General features: G+C 44.9%; 1 protein-coding gene across 3 annotated transcripts in view; it reads left to right on the top strand.

Annotated features, from left to right (window-relative positions):
- Positions 1–14341, top strand: part of TTC23 (tetratricopeptide repeat domain 23) — a 116365-nt gene that overhangs the window by 72889 nt on the left and 29135 nt on the right. For all 3 annotated transcript variants that reach the window (XM_081289803.1, XM_081289805.1, XM_081289804.1), the window contains 2 exons: positions 1424–1529; positions 11894–12021. In XM_081289803.1, the coding sequence (XP_081145929.1) occupies positions 1424–1529; positions 11894–12021 (234 nt within the window). The remainder of the gene's footprint in view (positions 1–1423; positions 1530–11893; positions 12022–14341) is intronic.

A 14341-nucleotide genomic window follows, 5' to 3' on the forward strand; every position in this document is an offset into this window, starting at 1 on the left:
AGGTCAGAACCTCATCTCCATTCCTTATTAACTATAGGGAGAAATCTTGGTCATTTACTGTATTAGCTTTCCATTGCTATAGTAATGTTACGGTTATACATCAACTTAAAAGGAGGAAAGGTTTATTTTAGCTCATAGTTTTGGATATTTCAGTCCATGATGGGTTGGCCCTGTTTTGGGGGGGTCTGTAGAACATCATGGTAGGGAGTTCATTGCAGAACAAAGTTGGTCACGTTATAGCAGCTAAAAAACCAAAAGAGGGGAAGAAGAAGAGAGTGGAGTCCCACAATTCCCTTCAGGGACATGCCTCACTAGGCCCCACCTCTTAAAGGTTTCTACCACCTTCTAGTAGTGCCAGCCTGGGGACTGAGCCTTTAATACATAGGGCCCTTTGAGGAATTCTAGATCCAAACTATAGCCCTCACCCATTCAGCAATCTCAGTTTTCTTACCTAGAAAATGAGGCTCATAAAAATTATCAAGAAAATTAAAAGTGGTATCACACAAAAGAACTAAAGTGCTGCTTAAATCTTAGTTGTTGCTAGTACAATTTGCCTACCCCAATTTAGTGTTTCCCTCTATTAAACCTATGGCATTTTAGTCTTTCTGTTACTCTTTTGGCAATTAATTGCAAACTCCCTATCGCCTCACATTAGTTTATTGTATTACTTCACCACGTTTCATTTCAGTTTTCTGTAGCTGCCAATACCTTCTCTCCCATGCCTCTCCCGTTGTAGGAAACTGTAAATGTCAATTCATTGGATGAATGTGAAACTATTACTAATAGTATTTTTTAAACTAAGTATTAACAAGGAGATGAGTAGTAATTTTTTATTCAAAGGGATGTATTATGTATTTTACTTGAAAAAATTATTATTCTTTAGTGTTCACCGGGTTGTGTATGTGTGTGTGTATGTGTGTGTGTGTGTGTGTATGTATGTGTTTAATTTTAAAATGGACTTTATTTCCAAAGAACCTGTTTTCCAAACTCAGGCAGCTCCCATATGCCAGTTTGCAGAGGGTGCAGACCCACAGGCTTGGTGGATTAGGCACATATCATCACCTATGAGTAGGTTCCACTTTCTAGGCTGACCAATAGGCCAGGAGCTGGGCTTGCCCACTGCCTCCGCACAGCACTGATGCTTTTTACTTCTTGACCACCCTGCCCCCGATCCTCTTTGCTGACTCAAATGATCGTAGACTTTTTAATGGTTTACTTAGTGACAGGCCCCAGAATAGCGTTCTCTCCACCACTCAGTGCTTTTAAAACCCAGCCCTCCCAAGAGTCAATTGTGCTTCCACATCAATCACTGCTTTCAACTTGCTGGAAAGTTCCTTGACTTTCTGCTAATCATTGTAAGGACAGTTTTCTGTTGCAACTGCCAAGCATATAAATAACTTGTTTCTTTTTTCTGTGGTGCCAGGCCCATGCCATCATCCTGAGTAGAAACCCCTCTCAAGAGGAGGCAGCCAACTCCTCACACTTTGTCGCCCGTGCTGCTGTCGCTTCTGGGAGGCCCGAGCATCATGGTGAGAACCAGTCTTCCTTCCTCCTGTCTCACATGCATGCGCCTAGGGGGTGGGTGAACAGGTGGATGGGGTCTCAATAGGAACCTTCAGAGAACCTTCACGGTTTCCTCTAATTTGTAGCTCTGCTCCTCTGCTGCTTCCCCAGTGTCCTTTACTGTCTATCTCCCTGTAGCCTTCCTCTGACCCTTTCCTCTTCAATACAGCTACTCTTCATCCATAGCTATTAAGAACCCAAGGGAACTGGTGTTGGGCTCACAGGGAAATCTGCTCTGCTTTCAAAGGTGATGGTTTTCAATGATTGTAGTGGAACTCCTGCAAAGTCTCAGTGTAGAGCTTTCAATTGGGGTGAACTTTCATAGCTTCAGGATCCCAGAAGGAAGCTGCCACTTATAACTCATGGTTTTCCTTATCTTTGTGTAATAGGTAGCACAGCGGGCTTCAGAAATTCTTTACTCCCTCATCCCAGGCTCAAAGCTTCTACTGACAGGAAGCACACATTCTAGTGATTCTGCTGTTGTTTGGGACAGAATATTCAGAAATGGAATATAACTCATAAAGAAGGCCTAGAGGTATATTCCAGAGAAAAATAGTTTTATACTGAGTAAAATAAGGTTCCAGTAAACATAAAATCAGTGCCTGGAAGGCTTGGGGCTGAATCAGAAAGCAGGAGTCACACTAAGCAGAAGCCAGCCTAGCAGGGTAGACTTGGGAGAAGAAGAAGGGGAAGCCTTGATGAGCAGCATGGTCTGAACAGGTCCACAGCCCAGCCCAGAACTCTGTTCATGGATGAAGAGCTTCGGTTTTCATCCACCTGATCATCCTGCCTTGCAGACCCTCATTCTACCTCCTGGAGCTTGGAGCAACCTGGCTAGGTACACAGAGAGGAGACATAGAGATGACTTGTCTGATCCTCCCTCCCTAGAACATTCCATATTTAACAATCAGAATTGCCTTCAAAACTGTTGAAGAAACATTTTGACCAGTTTGTTGGTGCCTAAAACTCCTTTAAAAGCGGCAGAGAAGCTTCCATTCCACAACTACTAAGAAAACACTTAAAATGCAAATATGTATTTTTTGGAAAATCCTAGAACATCAGGAATCACAGTCCAAACATCTAGAGGAACCAAGCACAAGCAATGTGAGTTAAGTGCGTAGAAACCAAGAACAGAGTCAGGTATAATTATGAATGGCTATTTATAATCAGCTGTAGTATGAGAGACAATATGGAGTGGTGAGGCCTTTGGCAAACTAGAGAAGCCCACACCCTCCTACTTAGCTCCAGCCCATCACTCTATGTGACAGACAGGCTTATATTCGAAGATCTGCTTTTTTCAAGAGAATGCAAAAATTTGGATTTTTACGTGAAATCTCTTGCTTTTAATTAGTGGTAATGAACTTAAATATGTTTTAGGTTCTGTGTGAGTCAAAAACAAGCATCAGGATCAGATTCATAACTTCTAACGTAGGCAGCAGAAGTGTGAATAAGTAAATGTCAGATATTTTCCTGCTTTTCTTGGGGGTTTATGTTTAAGACAACAGGAGTTTTCTCAAAATTTAAATTGGTAGGAGGTGAGAGAAAGGGTCTCTTTCTGAGAGAATACCAAGCAAGGGCCAAAAGAGCCTCTTTGTAAAGCCTAAAGGGATTCTGGTCCCCAGCACACCTCATGCTCAGCATACTCATTTGCTGAATGTATGAACTGGGTGGGGACCAACAGAAATATCCCTAAGATGTTCTTGCTCCAGAACTGCAAAGTTAGGCTACTCTGTACAATTTACAGAATTGGTGGAAATCCTATATGAATTACATTTTTTTCTTTAAAGTCTTCCAGTTCAAATAAGTTTCTGGTATTGCCTCCCCTATTTTGAGATTAATATTAATAATAACTTATTGATAAAGTTATTAATGCATGTGAGAATTAAACGACCACACACAATAATAGTAACTAATTCTAACATAGGACATAACTGGCCATGGCTCTAACCATGGTACACTTATTAACTCAGATATCCTCAAACAATTCTATGAAATAGATACAATTATCTCCAGTTTTTGGATGGAGAAATTGAGGCACCAAAAGATTAGATGATTTTCCCAAGGGCTGACAGCCAGTGAATGGTAGAGCCCAGGCAGTCCTCCCCAGAGGCCATTTGTCACTGTGTTATTGGGATTGGCAATGCATATGTCACCTTTCCTTCCTACACCTGCCTGCTTAGACCTGCAGATCTGAAGCTTGGGGCAGACAAGGGACCCAGGAAGAGCAAAGGCAGCCCAAAGAAAAGGGTTTGGAAAGCCCTCAAGAAGAGCCAAGGCCCAGAAGCCTGTTTAGGATCTCAGCTCCACTCCTTTGCTGCTGCTTAGGGCATCTGGTGACCTGCACCCAGAAAACCAACCGCCAGCTGGAATTGAAATGTGGGAGGAATGTGAAGGTAGAAAAGTGAGAAGAGGACTTCTCCCAGGAACTGGGCCTTGGAGCCGATAGCTTTTCATGTTAGGAGCTGGGGTGGCTTCTGCTTGAGGCTCCAGGATTAGTTGCTTGGAGCATATACATTAGATGACTCATGGAATCATAGTAATAATAACAGCAACAACAATAGCATCAGCATTTGAGCGCCTTCTGTATGCAGGTGCTGAACTTTCACAAACGACTTATTTACTCCTTTAACAACCATTAGAAACAGGACACAACCTCCCAGTCTACAAAGGAGCTCACATAACCAGGTGTGTCTTCTAGAAAGTCCCATCAACTTAAAGAAGCTTCTCTCTCTCCTTACTGCTCTACCCCAAAAGAATAAAGTCCAGAACAGTCTGTAGGCTGCTCCTAGGTGGACCCTTCTTAGAATCAGCACAACCAGCTGAAACATCTGTTGCTTTGGTGTCACTGGAAGAACATTTACCAAAGTCCTGAAGGCAAGTAAATGCTAAGTGAGGGAGTAGGGCAGAGAAGCCACAGAAGAGAAATAGATGAGAATCATCCCTCAGCAACATTGAAGCCCTGGAACAGGGGCAGAAAGGAGCACAGACCCTGCCTCTAAGGCCTCAGTGGACCACCTAAATGGGCAAGTCAGAAAAGAGTCAGAGAGCAGAAACCCCAAGCTTGTGACCCTCATTTGAGAACTACTGCTGTTAGAATCCTTGCTCCCTTAACGGCAAGTGTGGGGATCGGCCAGCAGGCGGAGATGCAGACAGTCCTAGCTCTTTCCTGCAAGTGCCTACATATGGTGTGGGCAGAATAGGTGCCGCCACGGAGCATGTAAGACGTCCGTTTCCCTCTGGAAACAGGAATGAGACAGACACACCCAGCAGGGGCTGCTAAAGAACTGGGTGTATGTGCTCCCCTGGTCTCAGTGTCATGTTTCTGCTGTCCCTCCATGTGGTCAAAGCCCCCACAGCAAGAGTAAGAGAAACCCACCCAGGCCTGGGGTTTCTTCAGGCCTCTGTTGCCTCCAGCAGGAGGAAATGAAAGTAGACAATTTGGAACTTATTGTTGTCTAATAACTAAGGGAAGAGCAAGTCCCCCAGCTCTCACCCAGGACTTTCTCATCTGGACTTGGGTCACTTCTAGTTCAGAAGTCCAGGCCAGATCCCACAGAAGCAAACCTGCAGTTCTTTCTTGGGGGAGGGGCGGGGGGGTCTGGGCTCCATTTATCTATGTTTAAACCTGTCTGTGAAAAGTACAGAGATCTTTTTTGGGTTTGGTTTTTGAAAAAAAGAGAAAAAGATTGTAATGAGGATTTTAATGAGGCCTGCCTACTTGCTTGCTGGATGCCCATTGAAGGCATTGCCTCTGGCAAACCAAACACTGCTGGCCAAGAAGCAAGTGTTTCAGGCTCCATGCTCAAGATAATTCCTTTGCCTTGCACCTTCCCTGCATTCCTCATACAGATGAAACTGCCCTAGAAGTCAGGAGGGTTGTGATTGCATAAGGATTCCCAATTCAGGCTCCTGGAATGTCACTAACCTGAGCCTGGCCAGCTTCCCAGAGCAGCCATCGACAAACTTGGTATTAACAGCTCTCCCAGCCCTGCTAAGTGTTTAAGGCCTTGGCCTTGTGCTTATAAGTCTTCTAAAGGATATGAAAATGAAATGGTTTGAAGCCAAGTACATCTCAGTGTAAACCTTTGGGCAGCAGAGCCTGCTGAGTGGAGAAAGCCTTGTTTGGAAGTGGCCCCATCTGCGGCCTGGGCTCCTGCGGGCTAGGGAGTTCTGCCAGGTCCAGTGAAGCAGCTGGAATGGGCTCTGCCCCATTGGAGCCCAGGGGGTTGAAGCAGGGATCCCTGACTAAGAGGATTCCCAGAATATAATTCTCTGTGCACAAATATGTGTATCTCCCCAGCCCCCACTGGTCCTAGCCTCTCCCCACATCTTTACACAGTAGATGTGAAAAATGCACATATCTGAGGCTAGGCACCGTATCTCACCCAAGTCTCCTCTTTCTACCTTACATGTCCTCCCTTTTCTCAATTCTTCCTCCTGTATTACCCACCCCTTCCTCAACCCCTGTTTCCAGGGTCACTGAGCTTGGCCTCTGAGCGCCCCATGCAGGTATCAGTGTCCATGCTGGTTCTGTGCCCCACAGGGAGCAAGTTAGAGAGGGGAAGACAGAGTGCAGGGGGTGAGGCCAAGAGAAACCTTTTACAGTTTGTACCAATGTTAGAAGTATCCTTTCTCAGAAATTTCTGGAATTATCTTAGAATTATTAAATCTAAAGGATTGGAGACCAGGGTCACTCAGCAAGTTAGAGGCATAGCTAGGCCTAGAATGGAGCTCAAGTGCTGCTTTCTTACCACACTCTAAAACCAGAAAGGTGGTCATGCTCTGGAAGCCTCATCCTGGTCACCAAAGGCCCAGGGAGTCAAGAAGACCCAGAGGGTAAGCTCTGTGTTGGAGAGGAAGGGCTGCAGGGATAGGCAACCCTTGGGGCCAGCAGAGGAGGAGAGAGGTGGCCCATTCCTCAAATGCAAGTCTGTGCTGTTGGCCTTCCTTCCCAGAGGGCAGCTGGGGCAGGACTGAGACTCCAGCAAGCCTGGCTGATCAACTGCCTCTTTCCTCTGTATCTGGAGCAAGGCCTGTGGCCTGCTCATGCCTCTCCCAGGGAGGGAAAATTGCAGAGGCTCTGTGGTGGCCACTTTCACCAGGCTCAGGTCTTCCACTTTGATACTGTCTCATAATTTGTGATCAGTACTTCCCAGAAAAGTCTGTGTTATTGATGCCCCAATTTGGCTTCAGATAGGTAGCTTATACTTCACCAAGTGACTAGAGCCGTAGGTCCTACACTGCTGGAGGCCTGACCACTACTTGGGTGGCCCCAGGTGGGACTTTGAGTAGTAGCCAGCTTCTTGATGGTGAGGATATTTAAGACATGAAGATCCAATGGGGCTGCTCACCAGGCCTCACAGGTGCAAGGCCCTCTGTGGGCACTTGGCACCTTTATCCCCTGAGTCTCCCCAACCTGCTGCCCTGTTGGGTACCAACTTTCCAGATGCACACCTGTCCCCATAGATAGCCATGGGCTTCCTCAGATCACCAGCCTGTGAGCAGCCCCTCTGCTACCCCCAGAAGCCATGTCACAGGCCAGCCCTGGTATCCCTCTCAAAGAGGATCTGCTGCAGAGAAAGGATGAGGGGAGAGAGTGTGCTGGGCTTCTGTGTCCTCAGGCTTCTCTTATGGTCCCCACAGATGGCCCGTAGCCTTGGGCAACAGCCGCAGCAGGGTCTGAACAGTTCGATCTGTTTGTTTGCTGGATGAATGCCAGGCCAAGATTCCAGACTTTCCATTTTTAAATCCCCTGGGTTCTTTGCAGTCTGTATAAAGACTATTTTCTAAGACTTAAAAAAAAAGATAATTGTCACATTGTACATGGAGACCTCCCTCTTAATGAAAGCTGTCCTTACTGTTCCAACTCGTGCCTCAGGAAACAAGCTCCAGGTTACCAGAATTTATTTTAATTAAAAGCCTCTGACCTCCAGGGGCTATATTGCTTGTTCCTTCTACTCTGTGAATGAAGCCTCAATTTTCTCTTGACTGTAGGTGAACATCTCAGGACAGTCTGTCTAGAAAGGGCACGACTTCCAGTCCCAAACAAAGCCATCTATAGACAGTAAACCACCCTGCCCACTGAACTATACTCCCCTCCTCCACCACACACACACCACCCCCTGACTCACAGAAACCAAAACATTTTGCTAGGGTAAAAACTGGAAGCAATTCATGGCCTTGGAACACCTCTGCCACCAGGGCTCAGATTTACAAGCTAGGTCGTGTTCCTGTGTTTTAGAAAATGACCTCATCTTTTGCCAGGCCATCAGCATCAGGTTGCAGAGGATTCTAGAAGTGTTTTTTAAAGGTAGGAACAACCATGTGCAAGAACACAGAAACTGCTGGCTCTTGGTGAACCACACCCAGGGCCCAGGGACATAAGGGAGGTGGCTTCCCACCCCAGGGGCTATGGCTTCCTGTCTTTTCGGAAATCCTGTTGTCATTTGGCCCAGAGGGACCTCTGGGATGCCCCTGGGAGGAGAAACTCAGCTTATCAGGAAATGGCTCCTTTGCTCTGGGAATAGGAGTCAATTTTCTTTCCCCTTAAAGGTGGTCATGTGGATTGTCCTTCACAAAGTTAATTTGGAAGGTTGAAGGGGTGGAGAAATGTAAGGCAGGGTTTTACAGTGAAGGATCCTGGATCAGATAAAGATAAAAGTGGTTTCAAATGTATAGAGAGGAAGGAAACCACTGCAGATGACTGAGACCTACCTTTGTTCCCATGATTCAAGGTTGTCCTAATATACACAGGTCCTACCAGGGGGTTGTAGATGTCTGATGTGCGATGCATGTGACAACACCTGTCAGGGAAACCTTTTTTGCTTGCTCATTGCTTCCAGGAACAGAAATAGGAAACACGCAGAACTTTGGAGAAATTGGGGGCTCAGAAAGGGCAGAAGGGAAGCAGGACCTGAGGAGCCCTGAACCTGGAGGGCAGATTCCCAGGCAAGGTCGGTCCCCTCCTGCCCATTTGAGGCCTCTGTGAGCTATAAGGCCTTAGTTTAGGTAACATTTTCCTTCCTTCCTTCTTTCTTCCAGAGATTCATATTTGTCTACAAGTATCCTCTTTGGAAAAAACGTACCAATCTTCCTGAGCCCTGGTTATAAGCCATTTGCACATAAGTTTAAATCAGGCCCAGCAACTCCTTTCTCAAAGTCTCTGTCAGTTTAGCTGCACTGAGGGCAAGCAGCATGCTGCACCTGGAGCCTAAATGGGGTGTTTTGGGAGAGTGATTGGCCAGCCCGTGAGCACCCAGGGGATGAACACTGGGAGGTGGGAGAATGTTACAAGGTAAAGGTGTCCAGCACGGCTGTCCACTTGTGCCTAGGGGACTGGCTCCCGACCCAAGAGAGGGGAGGGAAATGCCTCACCCAGTGCTTTTGGTTTTCACCTTTCCCTGTGCATGCAACACCGCTTCTGCCAATACCCAGGGTCTGAAACTCAGCGTATTTCAGCTACAGCTCCTTCCCACACCCCTCATCTCTGCCACCCTTCATAGTTAGGGCCTGTCTCCAAGGGGATGGGACTGGGGTGTGGATAGAGCTTTACTGTTTTATTAATCTGTTTATTTTTGTATCAGAGATACAACCCAAGGACGGACGTTTAACCACTGAGACACATCCCAACCCTTATATTTTTTTATTTTAAGACAGGATCTTGCTAAGTTGCTTAAGGTCTTGCTAAGCTACTGAGGCTAACTTTGAATTTGCAATCACTGGGATTATAGCTGTGTACCACCGCACCCAGCAATGTCTTTACTTGAAGGGCTGAGTTATATTCTTTAATTAATTCTTAATTAGTCAAAAACTTAAAATATCAAAAGTACTCTACTTCTGAATATCCTCCATCACTTTAGACATGGACTGTCCAGTTAAAAAATGCTTTTAGAATCAACAAAATGAATGACACATCGCCCCCAACATTAGCTGTCTTCAGATCATCAAAGTATCCAAAGTTAATAATTTAGTTGGAGCATAAAATCTGTAATGTTTTCCCCATGAGTCAGTTAGGAGTAGAAGAGACATAATATTGTCCAGGTGGTGGAATTTTCTTCTACCAGGACAAAAACTTGAGTAATATGGCAAATGTATCTGCTGGTCTGAGAGAGAGGAGCAGAGAATCTCTGCCCAACTATAGACCCTGAGCAGAGACCTACCTCCCTGGGAGCAAATGCCTGGCAAAGGAATTCCTCTATCTGTCTAGCATCACATCTTACTGTGATGGGTATGGACGAACACAACCCAGTTTCAGACTGAAGTTTTATTTAGGTTGACTAGATTTGGCAGACATATTTCCCAGGGTTTACTTCACTCCTTTCTAAAGTGGATCTCATGGAATATACCTGGATCTTTTCTCAACACCCAGGACTCTAACTGAATTTCCAGCATGTTTTCAGAGCTGTTGATGTGTGCAGGGCCATTTCCCTGCACATCAGACTTCTGTCTCCTTGACCATTCTGTCCATTTTCATAACATTTCTGTCCTTTCAGTGTCCATCTCAGCTGCTTGCTGCCTCCAATGCATCTGCTCTTCAGGCTGGAATAGATGAGAAGCCCATAGCAACGATTATGAAACTGACACATAGCTGGATGTGGTAGCACTCACTCAACTGTAATCCCAGCAACTCAGGAGGCTGAGGCAGGAGGATTGCAAGCTGGAGGCCAGGCTTAGCAACTTAGCGAGACCCCCATTAACTTACAGGACCCTGTTTACCCTGTCTCAAAGTTTAAAAATAAATAAATAAAAAGACTGGGATATAACTCAGTGGTAAAGCACTCCTGGGTTCAATACCCAATACCAAAAAAGAAGGAAAGAAAAATAAATTTTAAAAGAAAGCTAACATGTAGTTGGCTCTCAATTAATGTTAACCTTTAATTTTTGAGACAGTTTTTGTAATTGACATTCTTTCAAATATCCATTTTGGGGCTGAGGTTGTGGCTCAGTGGTAGAGCGCTCACCTAGCACGTGCAAGGTGCTGGGTTGGATCCTCAGCACCACATAAAAATAAAAAATAAAAAAACCCCACAAATATCCATTTTTTAGCTATGGCCCCTGGATGGGCAGACTTACAGCCTCACTTCAGACCAGGGAAATGGTTCTCATCACCATTTTAGGGATTCTTGGGTGTTATATTCTCTTCAAGTTGCTATAACAAAATAACATGGATCCGGTGGCTGATGAAACACAGAAATGTGTTTCCCAGAAAGTTGGAGGCTAGGAAGCCCAAGGTCAAAGTGCTAGATTTGGTACCTGAAGATGGCCTGCTTCCTGGTTGATGTAGACTTTTCACTGTGTCTTCGCATGGCAGAAAGCAAAAGGGAGTTTTCTGGGATCCCTTTCATAAGGGCACTACTTCCATGTATAAGGGCTCCACTCTCGTGACCTAATCACCTCTGAAAGACTCTACCTCCTAAAGCCTTAGAGGTTAGGCCTTCAACATACAAGTTTGAGGGAGCATAATGTTCAATCATAGCATAAACTGTATTTATTTTCTTTTACTTCATAGAAATTAAAGCAGTTTAAATACCTATTTATTAGAGTACAGCTCTGCAAAGCAAAAATCTGGCACAGTAAGTTTGGCTTCTCTGCTTAGGCTAAAATGAAATTATGAGCCATCTCCATTGTCTCCTGGAGTCTGGGTCCTTTTACAACCTCATTCCTGTTTTTGCTACAGCAATGGAAAGCTGACTAACACCCACTTGCTGTTCTGGCTTTCAATTCCCTCTTCATTTTCCATACCTAAACTTTTCCCTTTTTGCTTTCATGATTAGCATATATTTTAAAATATTTTTGTTAAATTATAGCCAGGATTTTTAAGGGTTTAGAATGGTCATGGATTATCCCCCAGTAGCATGTCGACTGTATTTTCCAGACTTTTTCATGTTATAGAAATATGTAATAAGATTACAGTCGGAGTCCATTAAAATAAGTGGGCCCTGAGGATCCCAATGTCAGTGAGGAGTAATCGGAGTTATAGGAAGAATTAATGAACAATCAGCATGCAAACTTGCCACCATCTTCAGGTTATGGGGTATAGTTTCTCCTCTTGCATTAAGTTCACCTTTTCTATCACAAAGAAAGCTAAAATGTATGAAAATTAAGGAAAGGAAATTACAGTATCCTTCTGAGACCTAAATCTTTTCTGTAAAAAATCTTTTCTGGTAAAAGAGGCAGGATAAGGGGAAAGGGCAAGTTCCTTAATTGGTTTCTCTTGTCCAAAGGCTGATTATTTGCAAATAGTTCACCACTGTTAAAAGAATATTTGTTCTGTTTCCACTTCAAATCTGTGAGCAGTTGTCAAGATTGTTGTTATGATGCTTTTCTTCAGATATGGCTGAGCAGTACTTTCAAGACAGTATGACTCATCTTAAAGATTCTGAAGGGAAGGCAAGAGCCAAATTTCTTTCAATTCAAGATGAATTTTGCCATTTTCTACAAATCATTGGACAAAAAGAGGTGAGCTCAGATCATAATTGTATAGTTCTTCACATGGGCAACCTGGTTGATATCCAAAGGGCTATTCCTTACCCTGCAAGTATCCATTAAGTATCTACTATGTGCAAGGCATATTCTTGCCCTGGAAGGACACAAATAAGACCAGGAGGCCACTTTGGGTAGCTTCCAAATGAGTTACACTAAGAAACTGGAAAATTGTTAATGAGAATGTAGATGTCATATTCACCTACAAAAGCTTCTGAGGGGTTAGAAACCGTGAGAACTTGCTTGACAAAACCCTGCTTACTGCAGCCTTCAGTTCTGGTTGGGATAGAGGGTGAGAGCTAGTGTGTCTATTCTTCTCTCCTCATTTTGGGTAATGAATGGAATTTGCATATCTAGTGAAAGCTACACAGTGCAGAAGTTTCAGCTCACTCTCTTTTACCATGGATCTACCCAGGTGTGCTTGACATGGACTATAAAACTGAAAGAAGACCCAGAGTTTTATTCATTGGCAATTAAACCCTTGGGAACTTATTTCCTGTGAAACCTAAAGCTAAAGGAAGCCATGGTGTAGCTCAATATCTTTTCTAACCTGTCATGACAAATCTTGGAGGTGAAAACTTTGTTATCCTTGCCATCTGTAGACCTCTTCCCCAACAGCTCTTCCTTTATCCTCAATTCTCTATCAGTTAAGGAGCACGGGCTTTTAATCTAGATGTACCATATTTCTCAGGCCAAAGTAAGGCCACAGCCACCATAACAAGTGGCGTTTCACTGTTTTTCTGGATCACCCAAACAAGGAGGGAAAGGCTTCCAGAGGCCTCAGATTCCCACCCCTAGACATCCCAGTTCTACCTCTAAACGTTTTATGAGGAGCTCAGGTAAGAGAAACCAGGGTAAGTCTGCCCCTCATGCCTTGCCCAACCTAACTCCACAGCCATTTTTCCCTCCAAAATATATCTTGAGTCCACCCATTGTTTTCCCTTTTCCTCCATCAGGCATCCTCTCTTGCCTGGACTACTCTAACAAGCTCCTGTCTTCCAGCTGCTTCTATGTTTGCCTCTTCCTCACCCCTTCAGCCCAAGGAAGCCCTGGTGACCTTTCAAAAAGCAAATCCGATTAATGAACATTCATTTGTAAAATATTCCAATGTCCCCTCAGTGCCTTTGGGACAAACCAGAATCCCTCTATGCCCCACAATCCCTTCTGTGATATAGACTGTGCTGACATTTCTGATTTCATTTTGTCCCTGCTCCCCAATCTGTGTTCCTGTCACACTGGCCTTTTCTAATTCCCATTTCTGGGCTGTGTCTGCTTCCTTCTCCTCCGGGAAGCCCTTCTCCATTCATTTCAGGCTAATGCCAATGCATCCTTCAAATCTTACCAGCTTCCCTGCTTCCTCTCCCATCTGCATTTGACTTTCTCCTTGACTCTTCCTTACAGAACCCAGTATGATGTAGAAAAATATTCATTCGTAGAAGTTTATGCACATGTTCAAAATCTCTTGTGTGACTAGACTGAGTTCCATGAGAACAGGGACCTTCTTGTTTATGATGAGGAGTGATGAGCAGATGGGTGGATGGCTACTTGGCTGCAGGCCAGCTGACTTCTCTGATGGCCACAGGCATGTGCCCCATTCCTGTTCCCATCTGCCTTCCTGCCATGGTGTCTGCTGCTAAGGCACCGATGCCCAATGTCACTGATGCTATGCCTCTCTGTCCTTGCTTGCCCAGGTCACCCGAATCAGTGGTGTTGATTTAAAGATGCTCCTTCCTCTCTCAAGCTGCCATTGAAGATTTTAGCAAACACTGTTTTCATTTTAGGATCACTGATAGTCCTTCTGGTGCCCCTTGTAAGAATAGAAAAGCTGTCCCTCGCTCAGGTGGACACAGCCCATGCCAGAGTACAGTGCCCAGAGAAAATGCAACATGGGCTGGTTCCATCCCTGTCTCTTCTCCTGTCAGGTGCCCTTGTGCATGGTGCAGCCTGCCCAGCTGAACGTGGCAGCCTCATGCTGTTCTCACCTTTTGGTCACAAATTTCTCCCTGTGGGGCTTAGCAGGAGTTTGCCAAAAAGGGCTGGGCCCAAGGATGGTCACAGAGACAAGCAAGGGGAGTCACATAGATGTTCCCAGATGTGCTCACAGTCTACGCATGAGTCAGAAACTGGCATCAACAGGAAAGTGATCTTTGGGAGGAAATATCTTTCACAATAGAATGTAAAGGAAGGTCCCTCTGCTGCAGGATAAGATATAGGGGGAGGGAGGTGGTGCCACCTCTAGTAGTGCCACTCTCCTGCTCAAGAACTTTCTCTGACTTCTTATTTCCTGTAAGAAAAT

Source organism: Spermophilus citellus (assembly GCF_964194105.1).
Source record: "Spermophilus citellus genome assembly, chromosome: 4".
Taxonomy (NCBI): domain Eukaryota; kingdom Metazoa; phylum Chordata; class Mammalia; order Rodentia; family Sciuridae; genus Spermophilus; species Spermophilus citellus.